Source organism: Engraulis encrasicolus, chromosome 12 (genome assembly GCF_034702125.1).
Source record: "Engraulis encrasicolus isolate BLACKSEA-1 chromosome 12, IST_EnEncr_1.0, whole genome shotgun sequence".
NCBI classification, from domain to species: Eukaryota; Metazoa; Chordata; class Actinopteri; order Clupeiformes; family Engraulidae; genus Engraulis; species Engraulis encrasicolus.
Genome location: NC_085868.1, coordinates 47,364,832 through 47,390,246, shown reverse-complemented (window position 1 = coordinate 47,390,246; position 25,415 = coordinate 47,364,832). Strand labels below are relative to the sequence as shown.

General features: G+C 42.0%; 1 protein-coding gene across 2 annotated transcripts in view; it reads left to right on the top strand.

Annotated features, from left to right (window-relative positions):
* Positions 1–2,195: 2,195 nt before the first annotated feature.
* The window catches only part of tpp2 (tripeptidyl peptidase 2), a 32,289-nt gene continuing 9,069 nt past the window's right edge, over positions 2,196–25,415 (top strand). Inside the window, exons 1-23 of one of the 2 annotated variants that reach the window (XM_063212298.1) lie at positions 2,196–2,408; positions 3,481–3,609; positions 4,438–4,533; positions 7,005–7,109; positions 8,627–8,751; positions 9,557–9,720; positions 9,956–10,110; positions 10,409–10,485; positions 10,729–10,856; positions 11,151–11,399; positions 11,911–12,026; positions 12,401–12,572; positions 12,976–13,133; positions 15,058–15,134; positions 16,143–16,249; positions 16,653–16,807; positions 17,067–17,183; positions 17,867–17,967; positions 18,750–18,846; positions 19,639–19,776; positions 20,176–20,420; positions 21,480–21,558; positions 22,879–22,917. In XM_063212298.1, the coding sequence (XP_063068368.1) occupies positions 2,244–2,408; positions 3,481–3,609; positions 4,438–4,533; positions 7,005–7,109; positions 8,627–8,751; positions 9,557–9,720; positions 9,956–10,110; positions 10,409–10,485; positions 10,729–10,856; positions 11,151–11,399; positions 11,911–12,026; positions 12,401–12,572; positions 12,976–13,133; positions 15,058–15,134; positions 16,143–16,249; positions 16,653–16,807; positions 17,067–17,183; positions 17,867–17,967; positions 18,750–18,846; positions 19,639–19,776; positions 20,176–20,420; positions 21,480–21,558; positions 22,879–22,917 (2,994 nt within the window). In that variant the 5' untranslated portion in view covers positions 2,196–2,243. The remainder of the gene's footprint in view (positions 2,409–3,480; positions 3,610–4,437; positions 4,534–7,004; positions 7,110–8,626; positions 8,752–9,556; positions 9,721–9,955; positions 10,111–10,408; positions 10,486–10,728; positions 10,857–11,150; positions 11,400–11,910; positions 12,027–12,400; positions 12,573–12,975; positions 13,134–15,057; positions 15,135–16,142; positions 16,250–16,652; positions 16,808–17,066; positions 17,184–17,866; positions 17,968–18,749; positions 18,847–19,638; positions 19,777–20,175; positions 20,421–21,479; positions 21,559–22,878; positions 22,918–25,415) is intronic. The other variant, XM_063212299.1, reaches the window with a different exon arrangement.

Genomic DNA, 25,415 nt, shown 5'->3' with positions numbered 1-25,415 from the left:
CTGGAGGTTGTTTGATCTGACGCGATTGCAGGAGGGGGGGAAGATGTTTTTTGAAAAATCAGGATAAGTTGTTGAACAAACATGTCTGACGTCTATCTTTCGCGTTAACAAACATGTTTGACAGAACATCCTACCGTAGGATAAAATTACAACGGAGAACCATTTGTCAGAACACCGGCCAACTCCTGCCGCTTAACATCGCTCCACAGAAAACAGGTAGGCCCTACCAGACGTAGTGTGGAGCCAAGTCTCTTGGCGGAAGTATGTAGGATGGTGCGCAAGGCTAAGGTAGAATGCCCTTTCCCTCACCCCTTCACCTCTGTCTGAATGTGAATTGGGACAGCCCTGGTCCTTCACATGAACGTGCAAAGCGGAGGGGAAGGGGATCGACGTAAGGCCAAGGGGTGAAATGGGAATCAGCCGAAGCCCTGCCACCACTTAGTCGTATCCTTCTCAACACCCACCTAGGGCTCCCCAACACCCCCTGGGTGGGCTGTAAGCCCCTCCCCCCCCCTTGAGGAACACTAAGCTAGTGGTTAGGAGCCGGCCCTATGGCCTCTGGGTCTCAAGGTCAGTCATTAAAGGGGTATGCCACTATTTTGGGGCTTAATACAGTTAAAATCGTTGGTCAGGGTTTATAAAGGTGGTAAAGTGTCTTGCTTTAAGACAAGTTAAAAGAGGGAGCATGTCGCTTAGTGAAAGTCAATGGATCCGTGTATCATGCTACCCTTTCACTCTGACAGGTGGGTGGAGGGAGGGATGGAGTAGGAGTATGCTGTGACTGAGAGATGAGTAACCGAGATCACCTGCACTAGTTCGCTCGTGGCTCAAACCCACGATCTTCCAGTCAACAGTCCAGTATGGGACAGCACGATTATACCAGAGAGAGTAGAGAGAGAGAAGTTCCATTGGCCCATTGTTTCCGGGTTCTATTATTGCAAGGGGGAGGGGGGGGGATCCCCCTTTAGGCAGACCTAGGCAGACCTAAGGACTGTTCTATTCAATGATAGGAGTATTATGACACGTCCCTTTAGGCAGACCGGAACCTGGTCATGTTAGGTGTCCATAGCAACCTATTACATTGGCATATCTCTATATATCTCTGATTATACTGAGCTAAAGGTCCAAAACCATAGCTCAGCCCTACTGATACTGTATGGGGTTTCAAAAGGGAGGTTTACCAACATTCAGCTTTTCTATATGCACAGGTCATACAAGGAAAATGAAATTACTTCTCTCTGTATAGGCCCTATGGCATTGCCAGGACATAGACATACACAGGGCTGACATTTACAGACTGATATTAATTAAAGTGCAAGACAAGTAATATTGATGAACTAGTAGGCCTAACAACAAAGTGATCAATACATAAATAACAACTGGACATATAACATTGAACATTTAACATATTGAAAAAAAATGGGGTTTTTTTTGTTTTTTTTTTATGTTCAAAGGGAAAGGATAATGTGGTTCCTTTCCGGGGGGGGGGGGCACAGCATAAACAAGCAGTGCTACTATAAAAACAATGAAAATGCATGTGTATATTGCTAATATTGGTTTATAACAACAAAGGATGAGTCATAAAATTAGACAAGGCAAAATCTATGTAATGGTGAAGACACATGTATGTATGAATGAATGAAAGGTGGTGAATAGCGCCTCCTATTGTATTTTTGGTAGTGTGGCGCTTTAATGGGTGGGGTTTGTTGGAGCTCGTGGGTGGAACCAGAGACGCCTACACACTCCCTCTGTGGATGCCAAAATTGATATTGTCAACTTGTTTGTAAACATAGTTTGAGTCAATCTACTGATATTTCACAATATTTCAATCTGTAATTTTTCAATTATGACATTTTTGTATACCATAGCTGGATAACAATGTTACCCATGTAGTGCGTTTGATTTGGTGCTATCAAATAGCACTGACGCCCCAACACCGTATTTGACCTAAGCAATGCAGACACCAAAAATTCCTTCGTCCAGTTTGGACCAGCCTGTCCAAACCTGGCAGAGGTATATGACATGTATGACATAAATATCCACAGTTTTCGCTGCGCATGAAATAAATTGATTTTCTCTCACTATAATTGTGTTTGTCTACGAATTGTAGCACTATCTGAATGGCATTTTTGAAAATATGTTCTGCTCCTTTAAAAAAAACTCCCCAGTTCCTTGCGCTGTGTCCGTACCGGCATTCTTGCCTCACTGGTTTAGCATTATTTTTATCGTCACTTGGTCCGATCATGGCTTCTCACTCTGCTGAAGAACCATTCCCATTTCATGGGTTGCTTCCCAAAAAAGAGACTGGTTCCGCGTCTTTCCTTACAAGGTTTCCCGAATACGATGGAAGGGGTGTCCTTATCGCCATACTCGACACCGGAGTGGACCCCGGGGCTCCGGGTATGCAGGTACAGAAAGCTAGCAAATTCAAGTGCGCTGCTTAGCTTGACTGTTAGCACAAGGCCGCAGAAACATTGTTGGCATCAGAAATAAGACTCAACCGCAGATCCCAACCACATTCAATGTATTTGCTGAAAACTCCCATAAGTTAATGAAAGGCGTGCATATGAAGTGGATTGGCATTATCAGAGCAACTTGGCCATGATACCCAAATATATGACTGGCTGGTAATCATGACTACACTGTTTGCCAATGCTATGGAGACACATTGTTCTATGTGCTTTAATGAACTATATCGTGATCAAGTTCACATCGGCTGCCAACGTATCGCCTCGGTCACTGACACCTTATAAAACGTCTTATGTGAAATGTCACCAAATGAAATTAAGCTGCATTTGAACGTTTCAATGGTGCTAACATTAGCTTTGCCTGGTAGCTAGGTGCAGCTGTGGCAGGAGATCATGGTTATCAACAACGTCTAACGTTACTGGTCCTCAGGTTAATTCAATTTACACGTCACTTTTCCACACAGTCTGTGCCTAGTCTTTGCCACTATCCTGCTCGCAAAAACATGTTCACTGTCGTTGAGAGAAATATAATTGTTCAAGATTGTTCAAGACATTACGCTTCCGGTAGGTCATGGAAAGTTCAAAGGTTGCAGAATCACTCCAGTCAAGACAGCAGATTCTGCTGATATATTTGGGACAGCACCCCCAGATGTAGGCCTAGTAGTCTATTGACACAATTGTAAATTATTGCTGCGAAAATATAAACCTTAACATTGACGTTTCGTTACTGTGCATCCCCCCCCACACACACACACACAAACACACACGTTTGAATGTGAAACTTTCATGAAACTTGACAAAGAAATAGTATGTTTCTTATCGCAACACTGTTTTATCAGTAGGCTAAGTCAATATCGATATTGATTATTTGCACACATTGCATATTAACAATTATCTATCCCGTGAAACATTCCATCAATGTCTGTTGGTTGCTTTCTTCTGAGCTCACAGGGGGACTTGAACCTATGCCTTTTCTTCATTGAACTCATCATGTGTGTCCCCATGCGCACAGGTGACAACCGAGGGAAAGCCAAAGGTAGTCGACATCATTGACACGACAGGCAGCGGCGATGTCAACATGGCTACCGTTGTGGAACCAAAAGAGGGCACCGTGGTCGGCCTGTCAGGGAGAACACTTACGGTGAGCTCACACAAACAAGCAGACATATACGTAGAGTGCAAGTTATTATTTTTTCCTTTCCTTCTCTTTCCTTTCTTTTACTTTTCGCCTTGCCTCTGTGAAGAAAACAATGACGTTTCCCTGCAGTCAACTGGCACTTTAAACAACATTTCGGTGGCTTTCTCTCATTCAGCATCTCAATTTCAAAGGGAAGAGTGACCTGTTTGAATTATGTTTTTGCAAGATGTTGAATAAAATCTTCCATCGTCCATAATGTCAAGCCCTACGTCACAAGGCCAGAGGCCACTGGAAAGGACGGTTGGACAAAGATTGACTTGCTGGCAAAATACGTTTTCGATAGGACTAAGAGTGCCACTAGGAGGGTGGGGTAGGTGAGGGCAATTCGGGACAATTCCTCAGGGCCTCACAAAGACGAAGAGAGGACTTGGGTTATGCTTGGGCTGGGGGTGCACGTTTTTTTCTTTCCTTATTAAAGACTTTTTTTAAACTTCATCAAGCAGTGTGCCTTTGGAATCCTTGGCAAGACAACATCTTCAACTACCGTTAAGTTTGACCATATTTTTAAGTTAAAAAAAAAAGAAGACGCTTGTGTGACGTTAACCTTCCGCTCAACATGCGGAACATTCCGTGGTCATATTGGTCTCTGATTCTCTCCCACTCCTCCATATCACTAAGGAAAATAACAGCAACAGTGCCATCAGAGGGATTCTTCACAAGAAGTGGTTCTTATGTAGTCATTAATGGAAATTATCTTTGAGAGTAGTTTCAGCATTAAAAAAAAAACATTTTGTATGACGTGTTGCCATATCTGTAATTCTTTCCTCACAGATCCCTTCCTCCTGGGTTAATCCGACGGGGAAGTATCACATAGGCATCAAGAACGGCTTTGATTTCTTCCCCAAGGCGTTAAAAGAGAGAATGCAGGTAATACATTAGTTATATATCCTGTAAACAACATCTCACTTGTTAGTGCTTTTTAAATTTGATTTCAAATGTGCCACTCAGGAACTACACTTTTTGTGCACTGCGACATTATTTCCATCATGGACATCTATTCTTAAAACTTAAAGTGATACTGTCCCATTTTTGGAAATAAGCTTATTTTACACCTCCCCTTGAGAGTTAAATAATAGACTTTTACCATTCTCCTACACTGTCAACAGTTCTCTGAGTATGGCAGTGCAAATTTTACCTCCAAGCTAGCAGTTAACATTGAGTCCTATGAGACCAGTTAGCCGCCAGCTGGTCTCATAGGACTCAATGTTAACTGCTAGCTTGGAGGTAAAATTTGCACTGACATACCCAATGAATGGTTGAAAGTACAGGAGAACGGTAAACCCTGTTATTTAACTCCAGGGGTGGTGTAAAATAAGCTTATTTCCAAAAATGAGTTCACACAAGGAAGAGCGCGACACTGCTTCTTCACAGTTCACCACTTTTAAAAAATATTTTCTTTGGTGCTGACGTTTCGGCACTAAGCCTTCATCAGAGTAACCATACCACAAGTGAAAAGACTTCTTAAATAAACAAGTGCACCTTGGTACACTCAATAGGAAGTCCCTCCCAATAATTACAACATGAATGTGAATACTATTTACATATACAGTATATCACGAAAGTGAATACACCCCTCACAGTTTTGCAGATTTTTTAGTATATCTTTTCATAGGAAAGCATTACAGAAATTTAACTTTGACCTTTTGACAACATATTTAACCGCTTAAATTTCTTGTTCACTCAGAAAAAAACAAAATACAGCCATTAATGTTTGAACATGTACTCACAAAAGTGAGTACACCTCAGATTAAAATCCGGTAGAGAAGGGGCTATGTTGGCTCGAATCGTCTCGAAATGAAACGAAATGAAAAGGGATGACAAGGGAGGTCATCAGTGTGCGTTTCAACCTTTCTTTCCATTGAACTTTTAAATTTTGAGTCTGCATCGGGCTTAAATAGATTGGTGTGAGATTTGAATGCAATCCTATGGAGAATATCATGATCTGCTTCAGTAGTCACAGTGCATGTTGACATGCATGTTTCTTTTAGGTGTATTTCAGATTGCCAATGTTGACAGCATTCATGCATCCCCAAACCATGTCAGTCCCACTACCATGCTTGGCTAGTGAGAGGATACACCTTCTTTGTAAAACTCACTTGTTTACCACCACACATGCTTGACACCATCTAAAGCAAATTTCTTTATCTTGGTCTCTTCAGATCACACGACATGGTTCCAGTGATCCATATCCTTGGTCTGTTCATCTCTCTTGAGACCAAGATAAACAAATTTGCTTTAGATGGTGTCAAGCATGTGTGGTGGTAAACAAGTGAGTTTTACAAAAAAGGTGTATCCTCTCACTAGCCAAGCATGGTAGTGGGACTGACATGGTTTGGGGAGGCATGAATGCTGTCAACATTGGCAATCTGAAATACACCTAAAAGAAACATGCATGTCAACATGCACTGTGACTACTGAAGCAGATCATGATATTCTCCATAGGATTGCATTCAAATCTCACACCAATCTATTTAAGCCAGATGCAGACTCAAAATTTAAAAGTTCAATGCAAAGAAAGGTTGAAACGCACACTGATGACCTCCCTTGTCATCCCTTTTCATTTCGTTTCATTTCGAGACGATTCGAGCCAACATAGCCCCTTCTCTACCGGATTTTAATCTGGGGTGTGCTCACTTTTGTGAGTACATGTTCAAACATTAATGGCTGTATTTTGTTTTTTTCTGAGTGAACAAGAAATTTAAGTGGTTAAATATGTTGTTAAAAGGTCACTAATAATTGTGTCAAAGTTACATTTCTGTAATGCTTTCCTATGAAAAGATATACTCAAAAATCTGCAAAACTGTGAGGGGTGTATTCACTTTCGTGATATACTGTATACATAAAAAGGAGGTCAGAAAGTATGATACAGCATCAGGGTCCATACATTACATGAGTTAAAAAATGCACCATTGTAGTCGGTCCACATGAGTAAAGTTATAACATCACATTTAGACACAGTTCTTAATTTAATCCACCTTTAAAACTTTTCAAAGTAAAGATCCAGTATGCCTCTCGTTGTAATAAAAGACAATCAATATCAATCAAATCAATAAAGTGGGGAACTGTGAAGAAGCAGTGTGTCGCGCTCTTCCTTGTGTGAATTGAAGACTGAAGTACCTTGAAAAGCTGCACCTGCTGAAAAAGAAACCTTCGAGGTGTGCGGGCTCTCACAAAAAACTTTGTCAAAAATGAGACGGTATCGCTTTAAGTATTTAACAGCATTGCTATTGAATAACTTACAGTATATGCATTACGTCAGATCATCTCATAGTAACACTGAATAACACTATCCTGTCCTTCTCCTATCATGGCTTTTGTTGTCTTCCCCTGTGTCACAGAAAGAGCGCAAAGAGAAGATGTGGGACCCGGGTCACAGAGCTGCCCAGGCAGAGGCCAGCCGGAAACTGGAGGAGTTCGACCAGACTTATCCAACCCCTTCACAGGTAAGGGACCCACCACAAATAATAAAATATGAAATAATAAAAGTGACACCTGTCAAACTGTACAGGGGTGGAAACGTTGTGTAATAAAACTGGGATCAGAATTATTGTGCCGTGTTTTGAGGTCATTCACTTCATTTGATGTGGCTTTGATCCTGCACCTGATGACTGGCATGTGTGCATGCACACCTAACAACAGTTATAGACACAGCAAACACACCACTAATATTTCAATGACTCAACAGCTTCAAAAATATTCAATTAATGACAATGAGATAATAGGTTTTTGTGAGTGTCTTTGGGTCCATATCAGGCCTACGTAAGTCACTTACAAACACTCAAAGAAGGAAAACTGTGTCTAACCCACCAATCGTGATATTATCTTATTGAATTGTTTGCACAAGTTTAAAGAAGATTGGGTTAGGATGGAAATGATGTAAATTACGTTTTTATGAAGAGAAAAAGAAGTGTCACTACAAAAACATGTGCCCTACTTCTCCTGTAAATTATTATTTTTCTCAGTTTAGTAGTGATCCGAATTAGAGTACATACTATCTGTACTATCTGTGCTACATGCATTTCGAGTCAGTGACGGAAGGTTAATATCAACATAATATCGATAACATGTATCCCACTTCGTCCTCAAATCACATGCATCCAAAACGTTATCACATCTCGGTATTGCAGTGATCCCGTCTGTCAGTTTGATCCAGGGCGCAGGGTTTCCATCTCTGATTGCCCTTGTTAAATACTGCCAGAGCTCAAAATTAACTTAATTCATCACCAGCCAAAATGCCAAGTAGATGTTAATCTTACTAGCCAAACAAACACTCACTAATAGGTCAAAGTGGCTAGTAAGTTGGTATTTTCTACCAGGCAACCTGATATGTCCCCAGCATTTGGCCGGTTGACTGGTGTTAATTTAGAGCCCTGAATACAGCGTATAGGTCCATTTCAGTCTCTAGTCTCCTGTCCTCTCTGTGCCTGCGGCCCCGTGATGAGAGACAAGACCTCACTAACGATAAAAAATATCTTGCAAAAGCATAATTCAAAGGTCTTTTTTTTCTCATTTGTAATCGGGATGTTGAATGGGAAAAAGTCCCCAAAAGTTGTTTTGGCTAGGTTGACGGCGAGGAAACATTGTTTTTTTTCCGTGGAGGCAAAGCGTCAGTGAAGCACTAGAGCACAAGCTCAAGGGCGAGGACTGGAGGTTAGATAATGAGAAGGACCCAGCGCATCAGAGAGAGTAGAGAGAGAGAGAGGTTCCATTGGCCCATTGTTTCCTGGTTCTATTATTGGGGGGGAAATCCCCCTTTAGGCAGACCTAGGCAGACCTGAGGACTGTTCTATTCAATGCTAGGAGCATTATGACACGCCCCTTTAGGCAGACCTGAACCTGGTCATGTTAGGTGCCCATAGAAACCTATTACATTGGCATATCTCTATACTTAAAGAATCTCTGCAGCGCATGTTGCAGTGACCCAGCGCATGTTGCAGTGACCTTCACCGTATGTGTGCAGATGGAGAAGCTTTTGAAGGAGGAGCTGCAGGCCCAGGTGGAGCTGCTGGCCACGCTAGAGAAGAAGTACAGCGATCCTGGGCCCGTTTACGACTGCCTGCTCTGGCATGATGGCATCACATGGAGGTAAATGAGGAAGATGATTCAAGATTCAAGAATTTATTGTCATTGTCAAAAAGGCAACGAAATTGTGTTTGGGGTACAATACTTAGTAGCAGCAGGTTTTCAAGTAAAGTGCAATAAGAGGTAAAAGTGACACCAGTGCTTGACCCCCCCAGCCCCCCATCCTACTTAAAGTGCCGCAGAGATTAAGTGCATAATACTCGACACCCCCTCCCCCTCTGTCTCTCTCTGAAACGTGCGAGCGCGCGCACACACACACACACACACAAATACAAATGTCCAGAGGATAGATGGATAACATATAAGACAGTAATGTTCCTCAGCAGTCCTGCAAATTCAAAAGTCTAATGGCCTGGTGGTAATAGATGTCCCATAGATGTCCCATATTCGTCATCTTGTTGACTTCATTTCCTAACTACTTGTCTGTCTCTTTGTCTGCGTGACTTTTCTGCTGGTCTGTCTTTCTGTCTTAAATCTGTCCTTCTGTTTCCTTTTTGTCAACCTTGTTTCTCTGTCAATTATTAATATTAATGTTGCACACACACCAGCCATAGGGAACTGTGTGATACTCCTATTATGCCACTAACTGTGACGTAAGAACCATGTGCCATGTCCTATCTATTTTTTGGTCTTTTCTTCCTATCTGTCACTGTTTCTCTCTCTATGTCAGGATTTCTGTCTTTCTTGTCCAATCAGTTAGCATCATAAAACGACAATAGTTGAGAGTGTAATAATCCTAGAAGTTCCTACCCCCATGCCCAATGTCTTCTGAAACTTAGTGACAAGGTTTTTTGTATGTCTGTTTCAGAGCTGTTGTAGATACGTCAGAAAACGGAGATCTGGCATCATGCACAGTATTGAGCTCCTACAGAGAGAGGCAGGAGTACGCCACCCTGGGGAATGCGGAGATGCTGAACTACTCAGTCAACATCTATGATGAGGGAAACACACTGTGCATCGTCACGAGTGGGGGTAAGTCTGGAGCATCAACCATCAATGTGATTGGTGAAAAGGTTCAAGTCTTCTGCCATGCTCAACACTTTGTAAATGCAGCACTGTTTAAATGGCGTCAATTCATGTGAAATTAGGTGCAAACTTCCTTAGGCTACACCTTGCTGACTTAAAACTGTTTAAAGCATGGCTGGTTGGATCTTTAGTCCTTATGCAATCATTGTAACATATTACTAATGGTGTTCTGCGTGCGTAGGTGCTCACGGGACGCACGTGGCAAGTATCGCAGCCGGCCATTTTCCAGACGAGCCCGAGAGGAACGGAGTGGCGCCAGGTGCTCAGATCCTGGCCGTGAAGATCGGGGACACCCGCCTCAGCACCATGGAAACAGGGACAGGCCTTATTCGTGCGGTACGTGCTCTTCTCTTCCGAGTTTGTTACTCGCTGTTATCAGAGGGGCAATGATCAAGTGCCAAGTATTACTAAAAGCTCAGTGTAATGTTGTAGTAGTGTACTACTATGGTAATGAAGTCTTTTCAAGCAGTGTTACGGCGTACACTGGTACCACTGCACATTCTTAAGCTACAGTATGTTCTCTCATGTTTAGTAGGACTAAGATTGCGATGATGAAGTAAAAATAAGTTGCATTTTTATTTTTTAGGTTATGTGTCTTTAAAACGAAATGAAAACAATTCCTTTTTTTCTGCAGATGATCGAAGTAATCAACTACAAATGCGACTTGGTGAACTACAGCTATGGTGAAGCTACACACTGGCCAAACTCAGGGTGAGATGCCCCTATTCAAATTGTTCTCAAGTCGCATAATGTACAAGTTCTTTCCATTCTGGCTATTAAGAACAATAGTCAAGTTATGTTATGGTAATCAGCAAATCCAGGCAATGAACTTCGTTTGAAACTGCCCTGCATGATAACAATGACGGCGCATTTATTTATTTATTTCATGTTTACTAACGTGTGCCGTCCTCGCAAAATAAAATGAATGACATTTTTTAAATGAATGAATTTCAGGAGGATCTGTGAAGTGATCAACGAGGCGGTGCAGAAGCATAACGTCCTGTTCGTGTCTAGCGCTGGCAACAACGGCCCGTGCCTCTCCACCGTCGGTTGCCCAGGAGGAACCACCAGCTCTGTGATTGGTCAGTTAAACCTCTTTTTCAAAGTCTTCTAAAAAAAAAAAAAAAAACATTACCTGATAGAGATTCATGAGGCAAGTGCCCAATGTGCCTTTGAGCAAGGCACATAACCCCATGTTGCTCCAGGGACTGTAACTGGTTGCGTCCATTTTAACAGATCGCTTTTACAGTGTCTTTACCTCATTTGGTACAATAGAATAACTGTTGTAACATCTATGTAATACATGTTCTAGTGTTGTACTTGCTTCATAAATGATTTCTACTTATGTAATGTTAAAACGTACTGTCTCTGAGCAGGTGTTGGAGCGTACGTCACCCCTGACATGATGGTGGCCGAGTACTCTCTGAGGGAGAAGCTGCCCCCTAACCAGTACACCTGGTCCTCCAGGGGTCCCAGCACCGACGGTGCCCTGGGGGTCAGCATCAGCGCCCCGGGGGGAGCCATCGCCTCGGTCCCCAACTGGACCCTCAGGGGCACCCAGCTCATGAACGGCACCTCCATGTCCTCCCCGAACGCGTGCGGCGGCATCGCGCTGGTGCTCTCAGGTTGGCGACAAATTAGTAGACGGCCATTCATGCAGCATACATGCATAAATACATATACACACACACACACACACACACACACACATTCACACACACATACACACATATGCATAATAGCATTTGGTATCCCATGTCTTTCCCAAATGCCAGATATGGCATCTCTTTGGTGCTTTCAGGTTAGTCACAGGCAAACAGATATCATAGATAAACACACACACACAAACAGAAAATGACATTTGACACCTTGAGCAGTAAATTGAGCAGTAGACCGATGGCAATTTGCAGTTGCTAATATCTTGACCCTTTTGATAATTCATTTCCCCTTCTTATATTCATAAACCTTAAGTCAGTGAGTCTCACTGTCAGCTATAGCAGGAGTCTGTATGTTAATATGCTTCTCTGTCTGTGCCTGTGTCTGTGTCCGTGCCTGTGCCTGTGTCTGGGTCCGTGTGTCTGTGTGTGTGTGTGTGTGTGTCTGTGTCTGTGTCTGTGTGTGTGTGTGTGTGTGTAGGTTTGAAGCAGAATGACGTCCGTCCCTCCGTTCCAGCGGTGAGGCGAGCTTTAGAGAATACTGCTCAGAAGGTGGAGGATATTGAGGCCTTTGCACAGGGGCATGGCATCATTCAGGTAAGCCCATACTCACTGGTTGTTAGAGAAACACACGCGAATGAAGACCACTGCACACAAAATAGTGCAATAATGAACATTTGAAGATTAATTTGACTTAATGCCATTTCTTTTCACTTTTACCCTTCTATTAGTCTATCCATCTAGTGAACATCCTTTCATTTCTTATGACTCTGGGTATACTTCTATCCACCTACCTACCTGCTATGCCTATCTACTGCACTGTGTGTGCGTGCGTGCGTGCGTGCGTGCGTGCGTGCGTGCGTGTGCGCGTGCGCGCGTGCGTGCGTGTGTGCCTCTGTGTCTGTCTGTCTGTGTCTACTTATCTGTAAGTGCATTTTTTTAAAAACGAATGCGTTGTGTCCCATTGGTAGGTGGACAAGGCGTTTGACTACCTCATGCAGCACTCAGCTCTGCCCACCAGTAATCTGGGCTTCACCGTCTCCGTGGGCCAGCAGCGCGGCATATACCTCAGGGACCTGGTCCACGTGGGCACGCCCTTCGACCACAGCGTGGGCATCGAACCCGTCTTTCCCGAGAACACGGGTACAGTACATGCACATGTGCAGTGATGGGCAACTTTGTTTCAGAAGCTGCCAGTTTTTATCTTTCGTTGTACATGTGTGGCACCGCACTCACTTTTTCCATGACTGTCATGGCTACAAGAATATATCTGCATTGAAAGCATATAGACATCTTGCTTTTACTCATACTTGATGTGAAGAATATCAATAGAGGGGTCGATGTACTTTTTGAGTTCCGAGCACTGAGACTGATTGATCTTGTCTTCTATGAGAAAACTATTCAGCAATTCTAAGCCCTAAAATTGACTGGTCTTCGAGGCAAGCTAAGTGATTCTCTGAGCTCTGAGGGTGATTCATCTTGTCTTCCGTGAGAAGGCTAATAGGCAATTCTGAGCTCTGTGATTGACTACTCTTGTCTCCTGCAGACAACTCGGTGCGCATCTCCCTCCAGCTGCACTTGGCCCTCACGTGCAATGCATCGTGGGTACACTGTCCTTCCCACTTGGAGCTGATGAACCAGTGTCGCCATGTCAACGTGCGCGTGGATCCACAGGGACTGAGGGAAGGCCTGCACTACACAGAGGTACAATAACAGGGTGGCCGCGGGTCCTTAAAAAGTCTTAAAAAGTCTTAAATTTCATTTTTGCCAAATAAGGCCTTGAAAAGTCTTATTTTGTCTTAAATTTTCAACCCAAATGTCTTAAATTTGTGGAGCTTAATTTAGGGAGGAATAATTATGTCAGCCATGTGATGAACTTCGCGACGGAAATCGGGAGTTGTAGCCATGTAGTGTAATTTAGAACACATTATTGAATTTTATTTAGTGTAAAGTTTAATTGTGTATAGTTTTGTGTTTTCAATCGGCTACATTAATGTAAATAACCAATTGGTTTTTGTGCTTCATTTGAACCTGTGTATGATCTTGCGAGTTGGTCCTAATTTCATTTGGAAAATGGTATTGAAAAGTCTTAAAATGTCTTAATTTTGACTTGCTAAAACTTGTAAACGCCGCGAGTTGGTCTTAATTTTATTTGGAAAATGGTATTGAAAAGTCTTAAAATGTCTTAATTTTGACTTGGTCAAACCTGTAGACACCCTGAATAATAAGGTCATGGAGAAGGCCTTTTTTCTTGTGACGTCTGAAATCTTCCATTCAAAGCACTTGAAGCAGGTGTGTTGCATCTGGTGGCAGATGTGGGCACACACGCCACTGTATGGTTTTCTGTCTAAAACTACAAGAAGTTGCTTATCAGAAAACAAGCTGGACTTTGGAGTGCTCCAGGGTGCTCACCTTTTTTTCTTGGTGCTCATCAGTGCAGGAACAGTGCAGGGTAGAGGAAATCCAAGGCACTTCAGGTTGCGATTTTTATATCTTTTATTTGGCAACAACGAAATGCGTTGGCATTGTCGCCAAATGAAAAGTATACAAATTTCAACCATCAGTGCCTAGGATTATCTCCAACCTGCGCTAGGTTTTTATATCAGCTTCACTTCAAAACAGAACTTGTTTGACAATTCGCCTTTTTCATAATGAGGTCAAATTACTGCATTGTGAATCACAAGTTATTTGGTTTTGCTTACATTAAGAAAAAAAAGTCTCATTGATAAGAACATTGTGCTTTCACCAGCTGTATATGGACAGGCTTTTGCAAAAATATTATGCAGTAAAATTTATGTAGAAGTTCGAATCTATTTTGTTTTGCTTTTTTTGTGCAAATCACAGCTTACACTCACTTTGCTGAGACGTGTTTGCTTTCTGCAACCCACCACAGACTGCAGTGGGTGTCTCATGTCGATCACCTCCTAGCCAAAGTCCTCTACTGTAGGGTCTGGAGAGTCACCACTAAGTGGCAGTCTTGCGTTACTGTATGACTTGCAGCACTGCAGCCCCTCTAGTGAACAAAGGACTATGTTTTCTTGAAATACTGTCTGTGATGCATACAGAAATATGTTGTGTTCTTCAGTATGGGCAAAATGGTCAGCAATTCCGCAACTGTGAATGTGATGGAGTGACCGTCTTTAAGGATTTGACTGTGAGTGCGTTCTGCCACGCCAATGAGCTTGGCTCTTTTGGTATAGCGGTCAGAGCCCCAGTTAGGTTTCTCAGAAGGTCTGGGTTCGAGCCGTGGAGTGGCAGCTCTGTTCCCCTTGTGGTAGAGTGAAGTTATGGGTGCATCCCAATATGTGACCTTGCCTCCTCCACTTGTGCTTGTCTCCTCGTCCCGCCTCCTGGCCCCTCCTCCGTGGAGAAAACGATAAAGTTTCCCAGCTGTCAGCCTAGCCACAACAACTTTTGAGGGACTGTTTTTCATTCACCATAACAATTGCACACGAGAAAAAGACTCTACAATTGATCTTTTGCAAGATATTGAAATATAATGCTGTTGTCAGTGATGTCATCATGACGAGAAGCGAGTGGAGGAGGCAAGTGGAGGAGGCAAGGTCCCATATTAAGATGCACTCTATGTCTTCTGGCTAATGGCTGTGTTTGTGTTTTTGTCCTTCAGGTGTGTGGCTATGACACGACGGCTCCCAGCGCAGGCCCTCTCTTCAGAGTACCCATCACAGTCATAATTCCTATGAAGTAAGATGGGGTGGAGTTTGTGCTCCAGTTCTTTTATGTTTGTAGGGAATAATGTTTGGAGGGTTTTATGCTCGTCATCAGTTATAATTTACTGTTGGAAAATGTTTCTGTAAAATAATTTCCAATTCACTTTATTATTCTGCCCCGTCAGATTCATTAGCTACAGTGTACAGCAAAGTAGTTAATATCATGTAACATTATGTACATGTGCTGTGCTGTGTTTAGAGTTAGGTATGTAGCACACTGTAAGTACCGTACATAATATTATATATGTTGAGACTAAATAGTTGCTTAGTTGAAGGAGGTAGGCCTACACACTCCCAATAAGCTCAGAAAAATAAAGGTTATTATTTAAAAAGCAACATTTCGATCACCCTTGAACTATCTGACACTTTTGTCTGGCACCTGGAAAAAGTGTTTTTGGATGTGCGCACCCTGCCCAAAACTATTGAGACTTGAAGTTGCACCAAAGGTCTTGGCCTTCATGGCTACAATGACTCTTGTATATTTTGCATTGTTCGATGTAATTATGCTGTCCCCATGTCAAGTAAATGATCTTTAAATTTTCAAAGACACCTTAACCCATTGGTGCCTGATGTTGCATTGCGCAACATTGGCCCTGGCGCCTGGAGCTGCATTACGCAACATTCAGGCTCATGAGATTTGAGACAACTTTATTAAACATCTCTGTTTGTTTGAGATAAGTGAACACATCCTAATGAAAGATGAGGGCCTTAACGTTTAAATGCAACGTAATGCATAATTTTATGTGCGTCAGAAGCTGAGATATTTAGATTTTTATAGGCTTAAGGCAGATTTTCTCAAAAAGGGCTCAGGCATTCAGCACCCTTTTTTGCAGGTATCTTAGGCGTCAATGGGTTAAGATAAAGTATGTTACCAATAAACGGGGCCCTCTGTGAGTCTGTATAATAAAGTATGTTACCAGTAAATGAGGCCTTCTGTGTGTCTATATAGCGTAACGCATGGTGTGTTTGTGTTCATGTTTAGGGTCCCAAGTGGTCACAGTCCAGAGGTTTCCTTCAGCGATGTCCACTTCAAACCGGGCCAGATCCGCCGCCATTTCATCACTGTACCTCAGGGCGCTTCATGGGCAGGTGTGTGTGTGCGGAGGGGCTTGTGTGTGTGTGTGTGTGTGTGTGTGTGTGTGTGTGTGTGTGTGTGTGTGTGTGTGTGTGTGTGTGTGTGTGTGTGTGTGTGTGTGTGTGTGTGTGTCAGTGTGTGTGTGTGTGTGTGTGTGTGTGTGGGTGTGGAGGGGCTTGTGTGTGTGTGTGTCAGTGTGTTGTGTCAGTGCGTGTGTGTGAACGAGCACATGTCTGTTTTATATGTTCATAGCAGCAGGAAAAGTTTCACCAGCTTAACAGATTATCACTTATTCCAATTTTGCACACATTACTCTTTGCAAGTTATAGAATGGGGAGAGTTAAGTATATGATTCATGTATATTTAATTTAAGCATATCTCACTTCATGTAATCCTTCATTCCCTCCCCCTTTGCAGAAATCACGTTAACGTCCCAATCAGGAGATGTGTCTTCTAAATTTGTGCTGCACGCTGTACACTTGGTCAAGCAGAGGGCATACAGAGCCAACGAATTCTATAAGTTCTCCTCATTGTTGGAAAAGGGTTCTCTCACAGAGGCCTTCCCTGTCTTGGTATGTTTTTTGATCTCCTGTCTTTTTTTTCCGTTAATTTCAATGAAATAATTACATGTAACAAATAAATTAAACTAATAATTAATTGATTGATTAATTTACTTTTTTGTGCTTGTTTATTGATACTTTGGCTATTGTATCTGTGAATGGGTCATAGTTTTCATTTGGTAAATATTGATACATACCATTATTGAATGAAGTGACACAAAATGTTTCTGTGTGTGCTAATATCTGTGCTTGTGTGTGTGTGGCTCTGAAGCCAGGGAGGACAGTGGAGATCTGTGTAGCCCGATGGTGGGCCAGCTTGGGTGACGTCAACATCGACTACACCATCTCATTCCACGGCCTCACGACCACTCCGTCTTCACTGCACATTGTGAGTTTATGGCGCAGTCAGGACGTATTTTTACAGTAAAAAATACAATTGTGAGTTTGTCTAAACAAAGTGTTTGAACGTATTTATTTTGAATAGTGCATATTCACTCTTTCCTGCACATCGTGAATTTTTACGACACGGGACATATCAACCTTTTAAAAAAATCCAATGAGGTTTTACGTACCCCGACACATTGTGAGTTTGTCTAAGCAGTGTTGGACGACGTATTTCTATTAATGATCCAGTTTCACTCTTACCTGCACATTGTGAGTTTATATTAACATATCTCCCTTTAAGATAGTAGACATTTGATATATTAAAGGTCCAGTGTTTAAGATTTCCTTCTTCCTTCGGCAATGTGAATGATTGTACCCAAGTGAAACAAGACCAGCTAGCATTGCTTGCCGTGTAGCAGTGGCCAAAAGATGCTGCTGTCTGAGTGAAAATTCCAGATCTGAGCTCACTTGGTAGCATGCCTCCCTCTCAAAGCGGAGCTGTTGTAAAGTTGTGGGTTCAAGACTTGGTCTGGATTGCACAGCAAAGGCTATGGTTACAGAAAAGCATTGCTCCATTTCATTTTAGTCCCCTGGATGCATTTTTGAATGAGCCTTTTGGCTTTTTATTTCTGTAAGCCGGAGTAATGTCATATGATGCCATTTAATGTGTTTTCCTCTGCCTCCCAGCATGCATCTGAAGGGATCTCCTCATTTGAGGTGACGTCACCACTGCGCTATGAAGACGTCTCACCCAGCATCACTCTGAAGAACTGGGTCCAGCCTCTCAGGTACTGTAGACGGGGGCCACCTGTGATGTACAAATGTAGGAATCCAGGGGGCGCTGTGGCGCAGTGCGCTAAGCCCCCCCACATTTGGGCTTACCGTACATTGCCCATGGGGACCCTGGTTCAAGTCCGGCCGGGGTCCTTTCCCGACCCTGCCCCATCCCTCTCTCCCAGTCATTTCCTTTCTACTCTCACTCTGTCCTATAATAATAAAGCCCCAAAAGCCCCCCCAAAAAAACGTTCAAAAATAGAAATGTATGAATCCGGCCTTTTACTGTCACTGAGAAAAAGGACACGGGATTGAATAAATGACTGCTGTCAAAGACTGAGTGAAACATGGTTAATACCACTCTCCACTAGTTGATAGACATGTCAGCATACAATGCAAATGCTGGTGCATATTCTCAAATAGATGGTTGCATTTTTCATGGTTATTTGTAGAATCCGATGGTGCGACAAAAAATTGGGTCACAACATGTTGATATGGAAAACTGTGGGTCCCAAGACTATTCCAGTTAAGAACCACTGACCAGGTGTATTCATGTCTACTCACTAATAAAAGCAATAATAACTCGTTTTAATTGGTGTAATGGGCTGGGTTGAAGATTGAGCTCTTTAACCAGTTTTCCTTCAAATAAACAGTGTCAGTTTGAGATGGCCAGTGAACAGAAGCAAACAACTATTTACAAAGCTTATTAACAAACAGATGATGGGATTGATGATGAGGCCACTTTCATTTCACCTCAAGACTTCATTCTATGTATTTGTTTTGTCTGCTTTCTCAGGCCCACTAGTGCCAAGACCAGAGCTCTGGGTGCTCGTGATGTGCTTCCCAACAACCGGCAGCTGTATGAGATCGTTCTCACCTACACTTTCCACCAGGTGTGTCATCTGTGGCCGTGTGCCTCTACTTTTTACAGCCCTCACCCCGAGCACTTGTGGGGCATCTCTATCTAGCTCTCTATCGGTTGTTTTGCCGGTCTATCGTTCTATCAAAAGACAAAGTGAAGTAAATAATAGAGGTAGGATTATCTGGATAAGTCTAATCTTGTTTTTGATTTATGTATTGCATGTACCATTATTCTGTTTGTCTGTCTGTCTGCCCCTCCATGTCATGTATGTATACAGCAGTAATTATGTGACCAATGTGTTTCTCTTCTGTCATAGCCGAAAAGTGGGGAGGTGTCCAGTCTATTCTGTTTGTTTTAGGGGTGGTACGGTTCACAAAATTCACGGTTCGGTTCATATCGCGGTGTCAAGGTCACGGTTTTCGGTTCTCTACGGTTCTTTTTTTTTAGTTCATGATAAATGGTGCACTGGCTCATAGAATCGGACTTATCACTAAATATCCTACATATGGTTTGTATTGGCTTATAATGTGAAAATGGTGTGATTTTAATTGTGTCATCCTCTGATTTGGTCTTATAAGCTAATGTTTTAATCAGAGAGACTGGATAAGATACTCCTAGAATCTCTGTTTTACATGTTTTTTCGGTGCGGTTTGTGCCATCCCTAGTTTGTTTATCTATCTAATATTTATGCATCCGTAATTGTGTGAGTGTTATTTCCCTCTCTCCCGTCATAGGCCAAGAGATCTCTCACATTTTATCCAGGATTCTATCATTTCTACGCTGTAGCATGTGTGACTGTAATTCCCCCTCTCTCCTGCCGTAGCCCAAGAGTGGGGAGGTGACGCCCAGTTGCCCTATGCTGTGCGAGCTTCTGTACGAGTCGGAGTTCGACAGCCAGCTCTGGATGCTCTTCGACCAGAACAAGAGACTGCTGGGCTCAGGGGACGCTTATCCACATCAGGTACTGTACTAGTAGTCACCTTGGGAAAACACAGCACATGAACTGTGCAATTTCAGTGTAGACTGACAATAAAGTATTATCGTATCGTATCGTAACGTAACTTAACGTAACGTAACACAAGCATTGTGTACAGAGAGCCGTTATTTGAATGCTTGAAGAAGGGAAGGAAGACATCTTTCAAATGGAACTTTTACAGAATGTGGTCCAGTCATGTTTTGATTACAACATTCTCATCATAGTTTTCAAGGTAGTTAGACATATGGTGTACATATGGTTCCCAAGCCTGTACACTTTGTTTCATTGTGTGTGTGTGTGTGTGTGCGCGTGTGTGTTCGTGCGTGTGTGCGTGGGTGGGTGTGTGCATGCGTGCGGGCGTGCATTCTGCTTGATATCACCCAGTACTCTCTGAAACTGGAGAAGGGCGACTACACAGTGCGTCTGCAGGTTCGCCACGAGCAGGTGTCGGAGCTGGAGCGTCTGAAGGACCTGCCCTTCGTGGTGTCGCACCGCATGTCCAACACACTCAGCCTGGACGTCTACGAGACGCACCGCGCCGCCCTGCTCTCCAAGAAGAAGGCCAACTCCCTCACGCTCACCCCGGGCGCCTGCCAGCCCTTCTACATCACCGGCCTGCCAGACGAGAAGTGCGTCCCTTTCTAAAAACATTCTTTAGACTTACGTTAGCAGTGCAAAATGAGCTGTATGTAACTCTGTGTTGGAGAATGTCATTTTTTAGTAGTTCATTTTCAGAATCTATGCTGATCATTCACAAATGTTATCTTTTTTTACGAATATATACCACCACTATCAATTTCTAAGCATTCATTATGACTGGGGAAATTACACTTTTCAAATTTGAAAAGGTGGATCTCCTTTGTGACTGCCATTTTGAATTTACAGTAATACTTGGTAAATGACAACTCCCTAACCATCTCACCAGAGGCCTATATCGTGGCCATGCCTGAGGAGAAGTGCGCACCTTCTAAAACAAACAGTCTTTTAGATTTTTATTTTTTTTTAATGTTCAGTATCTGGAGTCTGACATTCGTTCAGTAAGTATGTAGAATTATTAAGCAGGTTTGAATCCAGACGCTTTCATCTTACAAGTCTACCTCATTTGTCCCAGAAAATGGGCATAATATTTTGGAAACGACCCCTGACACACTAGTTCCATATCTTCGTCATCACCTCTTCCAAAATCTTTTAATGCTGTTGCATATTCATGGAGATCAGTACCCCATCACAGTTTCACAGTTTCTTCTTCTTCTTCTTCTTCTTTTTCTTCTTTTTCTTCATCCTCTTCTTCTTCTTCTTCTTCTTCTTCTTCTTCTTCTTCTTCTTCTTCTTCTTCTTCTTCTTCTTCTTCTTCTTCTTTTTTCCTCTCCTTCTTTTTCTTCTTCTTCTTTTCTTCTTCTTCTTCTTCTTCTTCTTCTTCTTCTTCTTCTTCTTCTTCTTTTTCTTCTTTTCTTCTTCTTCCTCTTCTTCTTCTTTTTCCTCTTCTTTTTCTTTTTCTTCATCCTCTTTTTCTTCTTCTTCTTCTTTTTCTTCTTCTTCTTCCTCTTTTTCTTCATCCTCTTTTTCTTCTTCTTCTTCTTCTTCTTTTTCTTCTTTCTCTTCTTCTTCTTTTATGTCTTCTTTTTCCTCCTCTTCCTTCTCCTCAATGGTTTTGTTTGTTTGGTCTATTTATTTTCCTGTCTCCACAGGATCCCTAAAGGCACTGCTCCCGGCTGCTACTTCACAGGCTCCCTCGCCGTATCCAAGACTGAGTACGGGAAGAAAGCAGTGAGTTGCCCTGTACCTTTTGTATGCTAGTTGGCCGTCTGTCTACAAACTAATTAATTTGAGCCATCACTGGTCATCTCTGCATTTGTCTTGTCTCGTCATCTTTCATTCTATGGTTTGTTATTCCATAGTTTAGCCAGAGACGGTTTAAATGCAAAATATGATGAATTTAGAATAGAGAATCTTTGGTTTAGCTATTCTGAAGGCTGGGCGTTTTGTAGTTTTTGGATGTACTGTAGATCAGTGTTTCCCAACCTTTTTTGTCTTGCGTACCCCCTAAGCCTTTTTGTCATACCATGAGTACCCCCTCACTCATGCTCTAATATCCCAATGTGACTATGCTCCATACATTTTTTCATTTTTCCAAGTACCCCCTGCAGTGTGCTCGCGTACCCCTAGTGGTACACGTACCCCTGGTTGGGAAACACTGCTGTAGATGTACGTAGTTTGACATTTCAGTGAAATATCTTAGTTAAGATAACAGTTGATTGATGGTATTATTATGTATTGTTGTTAGCTTTTTAGTTTATTTTACTGTATGATGAATGGCAATGGTTTGGACTTTCGTTGTTCTACTGTGGCCCAAACCATAGAAGCCTTTAAGAGTCCTCTTTCTTAAGGGTGGTAATAATGTCGTATTTGGGGACTTCAACACAGTTCAGGCTTTACAATCACAGAGCCAGTTTGTGCCTTTTGCCTCCTCAGTATGCTCGTTTCTCCACTCTTACCTCATATCTGGGGGTCCTTTTTGCACAGCGTAGTTTAATATGTTGAGCATGATGTATTTTTACAGAACTTTTTGATATGCTGGTTTTATTGTTTATTGTGTTTTGTGCCAGTTGTGAAGACTTTTCTCTTTTGTAATAATAGCTGCATGTGAACGACGGATTTAGCAATACTTCTACAGTAGCAGTCATCTCCTCTGTGTTTGTCAACCATTCTATCAACCCATCTTGTTGTCCTATCACATTCGGTCTCATGAACTCTGAGCTCCATTGTAGGTTTCTGGAGGCGAGGCAGTGGATATTTTAGGGTTAATTACCATGATCAGTCAGGATACCTCGAGAAGCGGGTCCATGGCTAGCACTCGGTGTTCTGCAACATGGCAGAACATCATGAACCGAAGCTTCAGTTCACGTTGTGATCTGCTGCAAGCAAAAGCTAGCATGGTAGTAGAGAGAGAGAGAGAGAACAGAAGAGACAGAGTAAGAGGGGGAGGGAGAGATTGAACAAACAAGAAAGAAAGACAGAGAGAAAGAGGATGTTTGTGGAGTGTGCACCTGTGTTCTCTTCCTGATGCTGTGTTATTTTAACCACCAGGGCCAGGCCACAGCAAAACATCAAAGGAAGTATATAAAGGTACTGACTGATCTAGGGCGCTGTACTGTACTCTCTATGAAGATTATTACTTAAATTATTGTCAGTTCACTTTAAAACAAAAAAAAAATGTAAAGGGTAAGTTGCTAACCCCCATTGTGTTTGTTCCCCCTTTCCTCCAAGGTTAGTAAAAGTGCAACAGAATACTTTTTTTCTGTCGCTATTCATGGTATTCATGAATTTTCCATTCTTTATTGATTTCTCTCATGTATGTAAATCATCTCTCTTTTTTATTTAAACTATCCACTCTGGTGACATCGATACCACACCATTTCTGGATATTAACTAATTTTAAACCTCCCCATAAGTTAAATAATTGAGTTCTCAGAGTGAGGAGTCCGCACACTTAGAATCCTTTTGGTTGTGTTTAGGGATGCACGATGTATCGGCCAGATGTATCGGTATCGGCCGATATCGGCCAATATTCAACACATCGGACATCGGTCTGATTGGTAAAACTGGCCCGATGTTAACGACGATGTTTTTTTTTATATGTTACGGTTCTAAAAGAATGGACTTGACGATGACTTTCACTGTTTGTCTTCTATTTTGTCTCTATTTTTTATCTGATTATCACAGGGAGTTAAAAAGTGTTTTTGGAAATAAGACGACATTAAAAAATTCTGACTGTTTGCATCATTGTCATCTCTTTTTTTTTTTTTAAAAAAGAAAGAAAAACATCGGTATCGGTTAATATCGGTCATCGGCCAAAACCGCAATATCACAATCGGATATCGGTATCGGCCGAAATTTTTGACATCGTGCATCCCTAGTTGTGTTCTATTTTTTCATTTTTCCAACACAACAAAAAGGATTCTAAGTGTGCGGAGTGTGTCCTCTCCTTCAACTAAATAATTGAGTTCTACCTTTGTCCTGTTCTTCCAGTCATGCTCTGACTCTGGTGATGCAGCTTGTACTGTACCTCCAAGCTACCGTGTATCACTGAACCGAATGGTACTAGCTAGCAGCTAATGGTCCCATTCCATTTAAGGATGCATGCTAGCTTGGCACCAGGAGTGATATCACCAGCCCCAGAAGAGTGGCTGGAAGGAGAGGGGAAAACTCAACTAAAAGGGCAAATTTCCAGAAATTGTGTACTGTTCCTTTTAAAAGGGGTAGTGGTGATATCTGACTGTGTTTTAGGGGCTTTACTTTTAATTTGGTGTGTGAATGGGCTTTCTCACTGTTTTCCGGTATACTGTGCGGCACGTGTATTAGATGGAACCCTTGTATACGTTTATACCAGAATTTCTTGGCTGTGCTCAATCAGACGATAGGCAGTCAGGGGGAAAGAAGACAGGCAGACGAAGCATTGCATTTGAGGCACGGGCCAGTAACATTTTAAGATTGTACTTTGAATAACAAAATATCAAAACATAGCTGGTTTCCACAATTTTGTAAAATACTTGCATACTATGTATAGAATTTAATTGTTTAAGATGCTGAGTTTTTATTATAGTAAAGACATGGTTGTAAGCAATGAATGTCTTGACTTGACATCAAGATTTGATAAATCCTTGCGGTGGTCATAATGCCTATCTAGAGAATTCAAGTCTTTTTTTCTCTGGTTATTTTATATGGGGAAGTTATTACAGCTCTGTCAGTATTGATTAATCCCTTAATCGTACCAAAACAGTACCAACACCTTCAGCGTCGCTTCTAGTCATGCCAGGAGCGATACAAATATCATTTCTGAGCTCCGGAAAAATTGGGGACTCCTCCCACTTTGTCTGGAAGTAAACAACCAGTTGCAAACCAAGGGAGGTGGGTCAACCATGCAGTTTGAGAAATGTTAATTATTTATGCTTTTGGTTAGACCAAGTCTCGAAGACATTTTATAGTCAATGATAATCAGGCTACTAAAACGGTGTACTTGAGAGTAATTTTAGTGGGTGAACTGCATTAAATAATCAGCTTTTATTGGTTTAATGAATTGAAGACAGAGAAACAGGAACACAGTTTTGTGTGGGTGCAGATAAGAAAATCCCAAGTTGAAGCAATTAAGTGCAAGCTGATGATTTATTTACTTTCATTGTTACATTGTGTCATTTTTCCGTACAATACTGTACACTTTACATTTATTTAAAACATTTCCATTTACTGTGCATTTCATTTCATTTGAGACTACCATCTTCACTTCGCAACTCTGAACTTCCATCTTTAGATGATATCATATGTATATCGCTATAGCTACAGAAGGAATATTGTGAAATTTAAAGGCCTTTTGGCTTTGACTTGACTGGAAAGCTTTAATGTGGTGAGGGCTTTATTCACTCAAATGTATGTACTGTATTTATTTAGTTAACCAGCTGTCTTTTGATGTGGAGTTATTTGGATTTTTTTTCACAGTGCCTACTAGAAATGCCCATGAAATGTTGTGTTTTTCAACAGCAAAATGTATGTCTGGACCACATGAACTAAATGAACTAAACTATTCACCAATGATGTGTACCATGTGGCTGATGTGGATATATTGGCCA